We start from the raw sequence: 15,629 nt of genomic DNA, 5'->3' as shown, positions 1-15,629 counted from the left end.
AATAATCCATTGTCTGCTGGGAAACACCCCTCACCCTGATTGAGTTTCATTTGCATAGACTGAGTCTTGATTTTAGTGTTTTTCAGGACTGGTAGCCAAACTTTGTTTCAGGGTTTCTTCTCTGTTGCTCTGTTCTTGAATGGCAAGGCCTCGGGGTATCTATTTAACGATCCAGGGAACGATCCAGGGAAAAACCCTGACCCTAGGTGATTTTAATTTGCATGGGATCGGTCTTGATTCTAGTGTTTTTTCAGTGAGCTAGGGATGTTTAGCCTGGAGAAGAGAAGGTTAAAAGGTGAAAATGATAGCCCTGTTTAAATATTTGAAGGGATGTCATATTGAGGACGGAGCAAGCTTGTTTTCTGTTGCTTTTAACAGGATTCACAGCCATCAACATCATTTTAAAGAAGAGAGAGAGATAGCTTTCCCTATAATACACGTATTGGTAAGTAATTTGACAATATAGGAGGGATAATAATAATATAAGAGGGATGTCATGTTGAGAAGGGAGCAAGCTTGTTTTCTGCTGCTCCAGAGAACAGGATCTGGAACAATGGATGCAAGTTCCAAGAAAGAAAATTCCACCTCAGAATTAGGAGGAACTTCCTGACAGTAAGGGCTGTTTGATGGTGGAACACACTCCTTCCTCAGAGTGTAGTGGTGTCTCCTTCCATGGAGGTCTTTAAGCAGAGACTGGATGGCTGTCTGTCAGGGATGCTTTGATTGAGAGTTTCTGCATGGCAGAATGGGGTGGGACTGGATGGCCCTTGCAGTCTCTTCCAACTCTACAGTTCTATGATTCTATGTAGCTTGAATGCTGAACTAGGACTCTGGGAGTCCAGGGTTTAAATCTCTGTTGAATCATAGAGACCTTCTGGGTGGCCTTGGCCATGTTACACTCTCACATCCTCAGTGCGTAAAAATATGTAATAATAAACGTAAATGTGTGTGTGGATGAGAGAGAGAGAGATTGAGAGAGAGCTCTTAAGACCATGAAGTTTAGACATCTCTAACAGTTTGCATTTCAGGGTTATTTTATTTTTACATGGATTCATTCATCCATTAAAATATCTCTCTAAAATATCTACCTAAAAGCATTTTACCACCTAAAAAGCCAAGATCCACTGTTGTTGTTGTTGTGTGCCTTCAAGTTTCTGACTTATGGCAACCCTAAGGTAACCATGTCACAGGGTTTTCTTGGCAAGATTTCTTCAGAAAAGGAGCAGAATGAGGGCATTGCCCTTCCATAAGGGTTTTGCCTGGCCCAACATGAAATTACCTTCAGGCCCTAAATTTCTAGCATTGTAGTAGCTTAAAACTAATTTCAGTTGAGCATTTAGAAACTCACAAATGCAATGTTGGCTGCATCTGCACTGCAGAAATAATCCAGTTTGACACAGTTTTATGGTTCAATGCTGTGGAATTCTGAGATGTGCAGTTTTTTTGTTGTGGCACCGGAGCGATGTGAGAGAGAAGGCTAAATAAATATCTCGCAAAACCACAAATCCTAGAATTCCATAATAAATAATAAATAATAATAATAAAATTTTTATTTATACCCCGCCCTTCCAAACGATCAGGGCGGCTTACAAGAGCACCAAGGTGCAAACATCATACAAGGTTAAAAACAGCCAAAACCATAAACATAATAACAATCCTTAAAAACAATAAAAAGCCCCTTAGCCCAACCTCACGGCCACGAGAGAGGAGGGAGGCCCATAGCATTGAACCATGGCAATTAGTGGTGTCAAATGTCTAATTAACAATTTGTAAGCTGCTACCTTTTGGCTGAAGAGCGGGGTATAAGTAAATAAATATTATTATTATAAAATATTAATTCTGCCCTTCCTCTTGTTTCCTGCTGAGTTAACTGGGTGCAATATGTTATTGCCCATTAAACTTAGGCATATGCATCATGCTGCCTACTTCTTTTCTTCACTGAGTCTCAAAGGTGCTACATACATACTGATTCCACAGACTAACACAGCTACATCTTTGAATTCTCCCATCAAGGAAGGCTGCCCTGAGTTTGCAAGGCCTGAGCAAGGCTGTTAAGAACAATGCATTTGAGGAAGTAGACTGAAGTCTATGAAAGCTCATGCTGTCAATTTCTTTCGTTAAGCTAGTCTTAAAGGTTATTTTATTCTATTTCACAGATGTCAAAGAATGCTACAAAAGCACCTCCAGGGAAAAGGCTTGGTGAGAGCAAACTGACCTTACCACCAATTCATGTGAGTGAACCAAACAAACAAAACCAGAATGAAATCCCTCTCTCTCTTTCATTCTCATTGGTCGCATCCGCACTGCAGAAATAATGCAATTTGACGCCACTTTAACTGCCATGGCTCAGTGGTGTCAAACTGGATTATTTCTCCACTGTGGATGCACCCATGGTCAGTTTCTCCAAAGCTGGACTAGGATGCTTTCCAGAAGCTGTTTTGAACAGCAGCTCTCATGGCCATGTTGGCTGGGGAATTCTGGGAGTTGTAACTCTTTTCTTAATTTCAAACCTTAATAATAATTTGTTTTATTTATATATCGCTATTCCAAAGATCATAGCGGTGAACAGCAAGTAAGCTAATTCCCTTTGCAGTCACGGAGACTACATTATATGTTTGAGTTTTTAACTCTTCTACTTCTTCTTCTTTGCTTTGTAGATCAAACCTGATGGGAAATGATTTTGGGAAATCGCTCCCAAACGGAAGTAACACCAGCATTTGAATAAAGGGCACACAACCAATCTACACAATGATACGTTCTTTGTTATGTGCTGGAAGAATGGTTGCCCAAACTCCAGGGTTCAGCAAAAAAGAGAAAGAGACAGAAATGTAGCCATGCGATCTTCCCTCCCATTTCTAAGTTCCAAAACACACTGGACACGTGTGGACATGCTCCAGTGTGTCCATATCCATTTTGAATTGTGGTGCCCAGAACTGGACACAGTATTCCAGGTGGGGCCTGACCAAAGCAGAATAGAGTGGCACTATTACTTCCCTTAATCTAGACACTATACTTCTATTGATTGCATTGGTCTTTTTAGCTGCCGCATCGCACTGTTGACTCTGGTTCAACTTACGGTCTACTTGGTCTACCATGGTTCTGGTCTTTCATGAAGGGGTGAACTCAGGTGCTGGTGCTGGGGGACTCCTGTTTGATACTCTGGACATTGACCTGTGGGGTCCCTTGGGGTTCAGTTTTGTCCTCCTTGCTGTTTCTACATGCAGCTGTTGGGAGATGTCCTCTGGAATTTGGGTGTTTGGTGTCACCAGTATGCTGCTTTTGTTGTTCATACTATTTTTTTAATCAGAACTATGTATGTTCTGTTGCTCACATGTCTCAGTACTATGAATAAAGATGGAATCGATGATATGGATGTATTTCCAAGATGTTCAAGGCATGCAGAGTTTTATCCTGGTTTATCCCAGGTCTAGTTATTCACACAAATCTTTTAGGAAAACTAAAAAGAGAGAGAGAGAGAGAGAGAGAGAGAGAGAGAGAGAGAGATGGTTAATATGTGATATGATAGTGCTGTTTAAGTATTTGAAGGGATGCCATATTGAGGAAGGAGCAAGGGACGCTTTGATTGAGAGTTCCTGCATGGCAGGATGGGGTTGGACCTTGGAGGGAGTGAAAAGGCAGGCCCAGCTCCATCAGGGCTAGCCTGAAGAAGGAACCTGCCCTGTTCCCTGCAGTCCATCTGCCATGGCCCAGGCCTCAGAGGGAGAAAAGAACTGCTGGACTTGATCCCCTTCCCTTCTCCTTTTGTGCCATGTCTTTTTTTAGATGGTAAACCGTCTACTTAACCATTTGTAAGACGGCTCTGAAGAGCAGGGTATCCATACTGTAAATAAATAGTGTGCTCTCAAAGCCAATGAGTCAGTCCAAAGCTATAGTTACTACTACTGCTATTATTATTATTATTATTATTATTATTATTATTAATTATTATTGGGTCAACTGAGCACAGCTGCCCAGTCTTTCTACTCCTTCCCTGCAGTTGTTTTGTTTTTAAAAATCCCCTCAGCGCCACAAAAATTTAAAAGAGGCCCCATGTCAGAAAGTCAAGTCCTTGGAAGAAAGGAAGGCGGAGGAGGCCTGAGGGAGAGGAGCAGCTGAAGGGGGGCCCTTCCCCGTTTCCTCCTCTGGCCTTTCCCCCTCAGGAGGAGGGCTGGGCGGGGCTGGCCGAGCTTTCCCTGCCCGAGTGGGCTCTGGGCGAGGAGGAGGAGGAGGAGAAGGCATGCGGACTAGGGGAGGCTCTCAGGAAGAAGAAGGGAGATGGCGAATGTCAAGGTGGCCCTGAGGGTCCGGCCCCTCAGCAAAAGGTGGGGCGGCTTTGTGTTCGTTCGTGGGGACACATGGAGAAGGAAGGGGGAGCCGTCAACCAACAAAGGCTGCATCCACACTGGAGAGATAACCCGGTTTGGCAGCGCTTTAACTCATTCTCTTGGCTCTTTGCTATGGAATTCTGGGAGTTGGAGTTTGTTTTGGCCCCACAAACTCCAACTCCCAGAATTCCATAGCAAAGAGCCAAGAGAATGAGTTAAAGCGCTGCCAAACCGGGTTATGTCTGGGCTCCGTGCTCCATGGGGTTCTCGGATTTGTTGTAGCAGGTTGTGGCGCCATATAATTTGAGGCCACTTTAACTGCCGTGGCTTGATGCTCTGGGATCCTGGGGTTTGTAGTACATTGTGGCACTTTTAACTGCCATGGCTCCATGCTGTGGAGACCTGGGGTTTGCATTTGGTTGTGTGGCACCAGAGCTTTCAGAGGCAGAAGGACCTACAGTTCCCCTAACTCCATGGCATGCAGCCATGGCAGCTGAAGTGATGCCAAACCGGATTGTTTCAGCAGTGCGGATGCAGCATCATGGGGCAAAGAGGCGGGGCCAAGGAGAGCTAGTGGCTTAGTGTCCATTGCCATCCTCTGAGGCTGAGAGAGTGTGACTTGCCAGATCATGTAGGGATAGGAGGAGTAAAGGCGGAGTATAGCAACAAAAGGGGTTAGGACAGTGCTGGCAGCCGGAAAGAGTGACATATTTTACGAATAGTTGTTTTATTCAGATAGAAGTAATCCCTGCTCTGCCTTGTATACTCACTGGGTATACCTTGGGCAAGAAGTCACACTCTCTCAGCCTCAGAGGGTGGCCATGGCAAACCCTCTCTGAAGAAACTTGCCAAGAAAGCCCTGTATGTGGAGAGGTCTTGTGGCAGCTTTGAGGCTAACTGGAAGAAAGAAGTTGACAGCATGAGCTTTCCTAAAGTCTACTCTTCCGTGTAAGTAAGTAGTAGACTGATGTCTAGGAAAGCTCATGCTGCCAACTTCTTTCTTTCAGTTAGCCTCAAAGGGGCTACAAGATCCCTTTATATACCAATCCTACAGACTAACACAGCTATATCTTTGAAGAAAACCTGGAAACACTTGAAGGCACACAACAGCAACAACAGCTTCTGAGGACTTTACTGCCCAAGATAAATGCCTACCAGAATAAGAGCCACATGATTCCAATGTTCTACATTTGCTATTAAAATGATATTTTGAGAAGTTAAAAATTCAGGTTTGGTAGTTTTAATGGATTAAGGTAGCAACCTACCTCTCTACCTATAGTTTATAGCCTAGTACTGTACGTTCTTTGTCATGTATGGTTCAAGATCAAGTTGTCTTGCCTCAAAACACCAATTTTGTTATTAAGATGCTGCAGAGAATGTGACTCCTCTTTTCTGCTATGCAAACCTAACACCCAAAGCGCATATCCATTTGAATTTTGCTGTATCACTAGGAAATCTGTTTCCCAACCAATTTTTTTTGTACTAAAACTCCCAAGCCCCAATTAACCCTTGGCAAGGATTGTGGGAGTTGTGCTTCGAAACATCTGGAGTTTGACTATTCTGAGGGCAAAAATATTGTACTACTTGCACTAGAGTGGAGTGACATGAATAAAGCACTGTGGATCAAGTCCTTTCCCACATCCAGATGTGGGTAAAGGTTCAGGAAACAGCAGAGAGGATCTACTTTTGTATCTTCAAAACTTTTCTAATTTTGGTTGCTTACTTTGTTGTTTTTACTGTGGTATATTAATGTATGTTGCAAAATATGAATAGAGAAATAGTAAAGTTGTAATGGTTATGATCAGTTGCAGAGGTTATGGAACATCTTTGTTGTTTCTCCAAAGATATAAACATTGCAGTTTTGTCGTTATCATGTACAGATCTGAGGTCCAAAACACACTGCAAAAATATAACCCAATCTTTAACTGCCCTGGCTTAGTGCTAAGGAATCCTGGGAATTGTAGTTTAGTGTGGCACCAGAGAAGACTAATGGCTCACAAAACTACAATTCCCAGAATTTCCTCGCATTGAGCCAAGAGTTAAAGCGGTGTCAAACTGGATTATTCTGCAATGTGTTTTGGAATCTACAACATTCCTACCATCACATTTATATTGACATGTTGTCTGTTGCTCTCTCTGCTTTGTTCAGCTGAATTTAGATAGTCACTGAACCTTAATCTTAATGTACAAGATTGCAGAGCTACAAATTCAGTTCTTGTAAGGGGTGGGAAGACCGTTGTGTATAATTAAAACCATGCCTACTTGTACTATAGAGATTTGTAGCAAAAGAGTAGAAAGTGAAACATTACGCCTTCTCTGGAGAAGAGAGGGCATAGCAAGAAACAAATGGAAAAACTCACTGTTCTTTTTGTTAGGGTTTTGTTCATTAATGATGTAGCATTTTAAAAACCAATTGTCTTTTAAAGTCAATTTATTGCCTGAGTACTGGTGTTACTTGGATCTAGGCTCACTTCAGCTCAGATCACTCCAGATCCAGTCTGATCCAGATCTTTAATCTGAATCAAGATTTGGAATCAATATTGCCAGTTCCTTACCCCCCTCCCTTGATTTTTACTGAGAAACTGAACACAACTATAACTTTTTGTTTCTACACTTGCACAAAAGTTATAGCTATGATAGACTCTAAAGAACCCAAACAATTTCAAACAGGTAGCTTTGGGTGGTTTTTTTGTGTGTTTTTTTTTTTTGTTTTGTTTTAGGTACTTGCAAAGTTTGTTGTTTTAAAAAGTTTTGTTTTTAAATTGTTGACTGCTCCTCTGTGGTAATTCATGCTATTTACCAATGTCCTGGCACTGTTCCCCTAGAGTTGGGGTAGCTTCCTACACCACCTTGGGGTCCTCAACCTCCTCACCTGAAGAAGTGCATCATGGAAAAGTGAAGGTAGTGAGACACCAGGCAGGTGTGCTTGGCAATGTCAGGCAAGCAGAAACATAAAACATCAGTATTGAGATGCTTCTTCTTGCTCCTTAAGTCAGGATGGCAAAGGTAGAGCATCAGTTAATGAAGTCTGTTAAAGTTTAGCTAATGCGAATGTGAAATGCCAGTTTAATTGAGAAAGTATTTTTGCTTTATTCTGCTGGTAGTCCAGCTGGTGAGATTCAGTGGCACAGCATAAGGAAATGGAGAAGCAGGGTGAAGAGATGCTTTACAACCAGTGCAACTGGTGAGATCCCCCGGTGAACCCCCCTGATATCCCTAAAGGCACTGGTCTGTGTTGGAATCCTGTCCTGTGACAAGAGTTCTACCACCAGGAAACACAGCACCCTTTGTGTCTTCCCTCTGCTGCAAGGCTACTGAGATTTTTGTGCCTCTGTATGGAGCAAGATTCATTAGTGCTATCTTAGAAAATGATTGAGCAAGCTGCTGATATGGTAATATGCTGGCAATTTACCTCTGCTCATTTGTTTCCTGCTATAAAGCAGATAGCAATCCTGAGATCTCTGGATTGCTATCTGTCTTGTCTGGATTAACTTTCAGTTTGTTGTCCCTCATTCAATTTGTTACTGAAGACAGCCACCAATTTAGATCCAAGACTGCTTCCTTAGAGATGGAAAGGAGTACTGGTCGTCAGAACTCTGGACAACCTCTTCTGTTGGTTTCATGTGCGTGTTAAATAGCATATGAGGGACAAGACAGAAGCCTGAGGAACCCAGCAGGCCAATGGCCAAGGGACTAAGCAGGAGTCCTCCGGCACCACCACCTTTCACTCTTTCTGGAAGGAATGGAGCCACTATAAAACAATGCCTCCAAGTCCCATCTCAGCCAGGGGGCCAAGAATTATACCATGGTTAATGGTATTGAAAGTACTGTAGAACTAATAGGGCCACCCTCCCCTTCTCCAGTTCCTGGCATAGGTCATATACCCAGGTGACCAAAGCTGACCCTGTCCTATTGCCAGACCTCAACTCAGATTCATATGGATCTAGGTAATCTTTGCTTCACAAGATGAATTAAATGTGCAGTATAATAATATTGTGTGTGTTTTGTTCATTTAATGCGCTAATTGACAGACAAAAGTTGCAGACAAAAGTAGTCCCATAGAACTAGGGATTTTTTAAAAAATGAATCAAACTGGAAAAAACCAAATCACAAAGTAACAACAACTAGGATCAAATTGGAATGGGGGAAGGAAAACAATAAATTGCATAAAATACATACAGATTTATAAACAGATCACTCTTCAAATTAGCATAGAACCAATATAGTCTAATGATTTGAATGTTGGGCTGAAACTCCAGGAGACGGGTCAAATCTGCACTCAACCATGTTTTGGGGCCCAAAACAGATGGACCAAAATGGCCACCGTAGGGCTGCATTGAGGTAGTGGTATTTACATGATGCACACCTCAAACATGGCCAGAAGCTGCCCTGACCCTGCCCCAATCTGGAGCCTGCCCCAACCTTGGCCGAGCCTAAAACTAGCAGAAAAAACCCTCAGTTCAGGACCGTGGTGGTGGCCTGGATCAGGGCCGGGTGCTTGCGGTCATCACTGTTGCATAGTGATCAGGTTGGGAGTGGCCTCTGGCCGGTCTTTTTGCCTTGTCTGCTTGAGGCCTGGGAGACCTTGGACAAGTCACACACTCTCTGCCTAAGGGGAAGCAATGGGAGACCTCCTCTGAACAAACCTTGCCAAGAAAATACTTTAATAGGGTCGACATAAATCATTCAACTTGAAATCACCTAACAACAATAATTCAAATTAAGAAGGAAGAAAAACAGGATTAAAATAATCCATTAACCAAAAAAAAAGTTTGGGAAAATCAACCGAGGTGATAGTTAAAAACCACTCCATACCCTCACTACAACTCACTGCTACTAAAACGTCTTGCAAACTAATGAAAAGATGAAGGAGGAAAAAGTATTACAGCTTCCTTGACTTCTCATGGTCTTTCGCCATAAGTACTGTAATTGGAGAATGTCGATGAGGGTCTTTTCCCAAATTGTATATTAGAGCTGTAAATGAATAAAAACCCTCATCACCATCTACATCACATCACATCAGTGTGATATCTTCCTTATATGAGCATGTTGGAGACATTCAGCCTAGCTATCAAACTTATCCTTGATGTTTGGATCTTTCAGTCAGTACAAATCACTTCAGACTGTGATTTTGCTTTCTAGAACCAAGATTGGTCAGAATCAGCCTGATTTGTTATGTTATTTGTGATTTGGCCAATTTGATTTCACAGCCCTAATAAATGAATATCTACGTTATGGATGGAACAATTCCGCAGGTTTTGAATTGATTAATTCCCCCCCCCCCCCCGCCGTATTTCTCTGAAACAGTTAAGTGCATGTTGAGTGTCCCTTATTCGGAATTCCAAAACACTCCAAAATACAAAATTGTCCACAAGGGTGGCTGAGATAGTGACACCTTTGCTTTCTGATGGTTCAGTGTACATATATGTTTTGCCCAAAAGTTTAAAAGTTTTATGTGCAAAATTACAGTACATTCAGGCTATGTTTATAAGGTGTATACTGTACAAAACATAAGTGAATTTCATGTTTAGACCTGAGCCTGTTAGCCCTAAACATACCTAAACCAACCCCTTCTCTTTGATATCAGAGTTGCTATAAAATCAGCCTCTATGATCCTAATGTGGACGCCATTATGTGAAAGTGAGCAGGTCACACTGGCTAGTTTAAGAGTCGCCAAGAGGATTTATTTTCCGGACCTGTCAGAGGAGATGAGGAAGAGCCTAGCTATGAGACAATAGGATGGCTCTGGTCAGAGTAAACAACTCCATCTACTTGACACTTTAAGCTTTCTTGCTACAGGAATACACCCATTCGCACCCCCATGTTACACCTTTGGAAGACCCAACTTCAAAGTGTCACTTAGGCATATCAAAGATTTGGACCACTTGGGTACATCAACCCTCTGGATTTTGCCCCAGGGCATAAATTTTCTCTAAATTAAGGGACCTTTCCTTTGCTTAGTTTAATTAGCTTGGTTTGCAGGCAGATGTGCTGCCAAGTTTTAGTTTGCTAGACCTCTTTCACTTGCCAATCTCCAGTGGCCTTGGGAGTGATTGAGTTCCTCCCCCCCCCCCCATCCGGAACATCATCAAGAGGAGCAGCATCCAAACGGGTTGTGTGGTTGTTAAGAGTGCATGTTAGTTTGCTCCTTTGAAATAAACTACAATTCTTTCAGGATTTGCCTCTGTGCTCCTTTATACCAACCTTGGTATATGGCTGCGTAACCCAGACAGTAATTTGAGCTAATATTTAATTCCCCCAAGAGTGAGCTGACATTACAGCATAGCTCCTGTCCTGGTTACAGGTCCCATCTTCAAGATATCTCATTATGTATATGCAAACATTCCAAAATCTGAAAAAAATCTGAAATCCAAAATAATTCTGATTCTAAGCATTTCAAATAATGGGGACTCGTTAGCTTCCAGACATTCGTGTTGTCCTTTCAGTTCTTGGTACAGTCTAGTTTTTCTTGTTAAAGTGTTGGCTTTAATAAGAAAACCAAAATAAATAAATGCTAATAGAAAGAGGAGAGAAGTCTGAAGCTTCTTCACAGGAAAAAAAAAAAATCCTGCGTCTATTTGTCTTTCTGTGGGCAGAGCTAGTGAGGCATCTGGAACTGGTTTTTCAAGGGATCTGGTTCATATTGTCATTTCCCCCCCTCTATGATGAAGTGTAGCCTCTTCAAGAAGTTTATATACCTAGTATTTACTTAGTGTTCTCCCTAGCTAGTAAGGGAAGGAGCACAGTGGACCTATGAAGATAAAGTGGCACAGCAGCTCACAGTTTTCTTAGGCCTGTTACAGACAGCCAAAATAAAGCTGCTTCGAGTCACAGTGGAGGTATAGTGTTTCAATGATGCATGCGTCCTAAGAGTCTAGAAGCCACACCGAAGCCACACTCCAGTCCTTAGGGCTGGAGCGTGGCTTTGGTGCGACTTCTGGACTCTTAGGACGCATGCATCATTGAAACACCATACCTCCACTGTGACTCGAAGCAGCTTTATTTTGGCTGTCTGTGACAGGCCACTGTCTTCTTGTATTGATCTAAGTTAGAAGCAAGTACTAAGCCAGCAGAAATTTGCATGGTTACTAACAGCAGAAATCATGGGCATGGTTTCTGCAATATAGGTTTTTAGAGCAGAGCTGATTGTAATTCTGAGACAACTTTGATTAAATCAAGAGTACATACAGGTGAGTTTCTGCACAGAATAATAAATGGAAATGGCAATATTCTGGGGGTGGGGGGAAATGGAGAACATTGACCTCAGGGTGGCCATTCCTAAACAAAGAAACTTCAAAGAGGGATTGCAGTATGGAATTGCTGAACAGTTATTCACTAAGAGGTTCAGTTCTATTAATCCTCTTGGTGACTTAAGCTTGCATAATCAAGTAATTACTGGATGTTGCAGAAGGAAGTACAGTGCACCCTTGTTATCCGCTGGGGTTTGGTTCCAGGACTTCCTGTGGAAAACAAAAAATATGGATACTCAAGTCCCATTAAATACAGTGGCATAGTAAAATGGTGCCCCTTATATAAAATGGAAAATCAAGATTTACTATTTGGAATTTATACATTTTTAGAATAGTTTCAAGCTGCAGATACTTGAATCCATGGATAAAAAAAATCAGTGGATAAGGAGGGCTGACTGTACAGTATTCAGTATCTCCTTATACAGTGCTTTCAGCTGGTTGTGCAATGGCAGCTGGTGGATGCTCAGGCAGAAAGAGAAGAGGTGTGTGTTTTTCTGAGAAAACCCCCCACAATATGTCTGTGTCCAGTGCAAAGATTTGTGTAATCACCACTTTCTGACTGGCTGCGTTAATATGATGACTGCATTTTGACTTCACTGTTTACAACCCCCCCTCCCATCCCCATGCCCCCTAGTGTATCTAAGACTGAAATGTATAGGATAATACTCCTAGAATCTAATGAAATGGGCTGCAGTGTACTAAAGCGTCTGCCATAATACATTTGTTAGGTTTTTATGATGCCATAAGGCTCTTGATGATTTTTGGAGGGTAAAATTAGAATACTGTTAGAACACTGGTCCCATAAGGGATTTCCTTAAGGATAAACTATATCTCTTTAGCTGAGGGCTGTGGGTTATTCTACTTTATTTTTATCTTGTGCATCCTCATATTCTCTTTCAGTGCCTAAGGGGAGCAACTAATCTGATTACTACATCCTGTAGTAAAAATCTCTGTAGCAACTTTTATTTTCCTTCAAACTAGGGCAAGGACACAGGGAATATTACAGACTACATATTGATGTGTGTGGAGCTTCTGAGCTTGTGTATATAAGGGTTTATTCTGAATGAAGGTCAAAGTGTTTGTATCTTTAAAAAAAAGGTAAAGGCTCATGTTGTTTATGACGGGTTAGATAGCTGCCTAGTTTACTATAAAAATATTACTTTCCTCAAATGGACTTCTGGGATCTTGACAAACATACGTTTTTGTGTTGGTTCATTACAAAGATAAAATATAATTGTGACTTATTACAGCTTGTATCAAGCTGCCAGAAGATCTTTTTCCACAGCTGCCCCAGCCCTCTGGAATACGTTGCCCACGGAGCTCCGCTCATCTACCACCCTGGCCCAATTTAGGAAGGGTTTAAAAACCTTCCTATTTAATCAGGCATTCCCCGACTAAACATCCTGCGGGCCTCCCTCCTCTCTCGTGGCCGTGAGGTTGGGCTAAGGGGTCTTTTATTGTTTTTAAGGACTGTTATTATTGTTAATGTAGGTTTTTAATCTTCTATGTTGTTTGCGCTTCGGTGCACTCTGTTAGCCGCCCTGATCACCCGGAAGGGCGGGGTATAAATAAAATTTTTATTTATTTATTTATTAAATTTGTTGTTTTGTAAAGGGGAAAATAATATAAAATAAATTTAATGCGGGCATGTACAGAATGGTCATTTTCTCTCTCTTTTTTTAATTGTGGTGGGGGAAAATCTTCAGGCTAGTACAGGTGCTAGTTGAGCACAAAAAGGCTTCAGAAAGTTCACTATTTATGTCTCTCATAGTTAGTGGTACAGTGTGGCTTCCTGGCTGTTGTACATCAAAGCAGGCTGGCTGGTTCATTGGGATTTTGGATAGGTGGTTGCTGCTGTACAGCAGCTGCTCACTTCTAAATTTCAGTCTTTTGTTCTTCTGCCTCTTGACAGTGGAAACAACCCTGGAAGTAGAGAGAGTTGGAAATGAAAGCATGAATTTCCACCAGGCAGTTGTGATGCTAACTTTAGTGGGTCCTGGCGCTATCCAGTATCTGCTGCAGTTTGGTTCCAGGATTCCTGTGGATATTCCAGGACCCCTGTGGAAATCCAGGAATGCTCAAGTCCCATTATATACAATGGCATAGTTGATCGACATCCCTTGTGTAAAATGGCAAACAGCAAGCTTTCCTTTATGGAATCTACCCAATCCCCAAATATTTTCAAGCTCTGGTTGGTTGAATCTATGGATGCAGAATCCATGACAGGTACATTTAGTATGTGAAACTGTACTCCAAATTAACTATAGTCTCAATCTTTTGGTAGTTATACAAAGTATTTGTGTTCTTTTATTTTCTGCCTCTATTAGACTTATAAAACTTGCTTCTGAAAGTAAATTGAGACTTATCAGATATTTACAATATAAAAATTATATTTACAATATAAAAATAGTATTCACAATATAAATATTTATAACATAAAATTAAGAAATCACTGCTGATCACTTTAGTTTAGTTACTTTTCTGTCTGGAAAATATCAATCTGTTTGGAGTTGTTATTGTTTTAGTGCTTTAGTTGCACCCTTCAGATTCTTTGTGTGTTTTATAAAAGGTTGGCATGTGTCCAACTGAACAAATGGTTTTCTCCATTATTTTAATGCTTCTGATAATTATTATTTTTTAGTGTTTCATTTGGTAATAAGCCTGCAAATAATATGAACTAATATGAAGTTAATATTACAAAAAAATTATTACATAGCAATATAGCGAGAAATATGGGGAATGAGACTTGTGGAGAAAGTGTTTCCCAGTGTAGCCTCTTTGAATAAGAAAGCTAAGAACATGATTTAAACCAGTTTCATCTAAAAGTTCTAAACATTTCCTGCCTCGTGCTCATGATAATTAACATAGATCATCTGTGCTTTTTAATTGAGACAAGCATATCCTAATTGTTTTATCATTTGTTTTTATATTATTTTCAGAGAGCATGCAGAAGGAAGAAGAATAATTGTAGAAGTTGAAGACAGAGTGGCAAAAATAAAAAATATAAAGGTATATTTTACATTTAATTTTGACATCTGGAAGGCTGGCATATCAAACAAAATACTGAGATACTTCGATTATGGCATGATAGAGTAGATACAGTGGGGCTGTACATGGGTGGCATGCAGCCGCCCCTTTACTGGCTGAATCATAGCTGCGGCAACTGTACGCTGCGGCCCCGATCCAGCCTCTGGAGAGTGCAAAAAAGAGCTGCAAAAAGTGGCTCCTTTTTGTGCACTCTAAAGGGCACTATAGCCACGGCGGTGCGGCTTTGTGGAGCCCCTTTGGTGCTGCATCATGTGGATTCAGCACTGGAGGGGCGTCATGATGGTGCGTGCCATCTGGAAGAGCACACACCATCATGACGCCCTAGGGCGGGGTTAGGGCACGCAGCGTTTCTGCCCCAAGCTGAAATAGATTTTCTTGAATACTAGCTTTCTCAAATTGTTTTCATACAATATATCCCCCCACCTATCCGGACACTTTAGCAACCTTACTGACATTACATTCATCTTATAGGGGGTCACAAATACTGTATTCCCCCCGCCTCCATTGGGCTGAGATCCTGGTGTAGGTGTATGAACTGTCCGTCCACTAAGATTACTGGTTGATTTTCTGAAGATAGCAGGCGCAAAATTCCCAAAACGATCATAGTTTATTTTAGATAAATTAGTATTTTTTTTCTGGTATTTTATCCCTGTTTATCTTACTAGATGAGCTGGTGAGAGTTTTTAAAAGTGGAATTAATGGGTAGAAATACTAGGCAAGCACCCACTCATGAGAAGAAGATTATCTTTTACATAAACCTCCACTGCTTTTTGGAGAGGGAGGTGTATTCAAATGCATTTCAAGGAGTCTGTGGTACTTTCTAAGAAAAAATGCAGGTGTCTCAGCAGTTGAGTGGAACTGAAATTAGGCTGATGACAATAGACTGTGATGACAACGCAGTTGAAAATATTAAAAGGGCTTTAGTTCTCTGTCAGGCAACAAAATATATAAATGGGGAAAAATAGTGAGAAAATGTAATAGTAAATTTAATTTGTATTTAAGATGG

General features: G+C 41.3%; 1 protein-coding gene and 1 long non-coding RNA gene across 2 annotated transcripts in view; both read left to right on the top strand.

The window, feature by feature from the left end:
* Positions 1–318: 318 nt before the first annotated feature.
* Positions 319–3,283, top strand: LOC149314761 (uncharacterized). Its single transcript, XR_016281137.1, has 3 exons — positions 319–445; positions 2,157–2,231; positions 2,658–3,283. It is a non-coding gene; the product is annotated as an uncharacterized LOC149314761 (long non-coding RNA).
* An 862-nt stretch (positions 3,284–4,145) lies between these two features.
* STARD9 (StAR related lipid transfer domain containing 9) overlaps positions 4,146–15,629 on the top strand; it is a 138,754-nt gene continuing 127,270 nt past the window's right edge. The window contains exons 1-2 of the mRNA XM_089521870.1: positions 4,146–4,322; positions 14,515–14,584. Of these exons, the coding sequence (XP_089377996.1) occupies positions 4,276–4,322; positions 14,515–14,584 (117 nt within the window). The 5' untranslated portion in view covers positions 4,146–4,275. The remainder of the gene's footprint in view (positions 4,323–14,514; positions 14,585–15,629) is intronic.

The sequence above is a fragment of the Sceloporus occidentalis genome, unplaced genomic scaffold, assembly GCF_023333645.1.
Source record: "Sceloporus occidentalis isolate IW3139 unplaced genomic scaffold, rSceOcc1.0.p SCAF_4, whole genome shotgun sequence".
In the NCBI taxonomy this organism is placed as follows: Eukaryota; Metazoa; Chordata; class Lepidosauria; order Squamata; family Phrynosomatidae; genus Sceloporus; species Sceloporus occidentalis.
The sequence above is the reverse complement of the archived record's forward strand: the minus strand, read 5'-3'. Positions and strand labels throughout refer to the sequence as shown.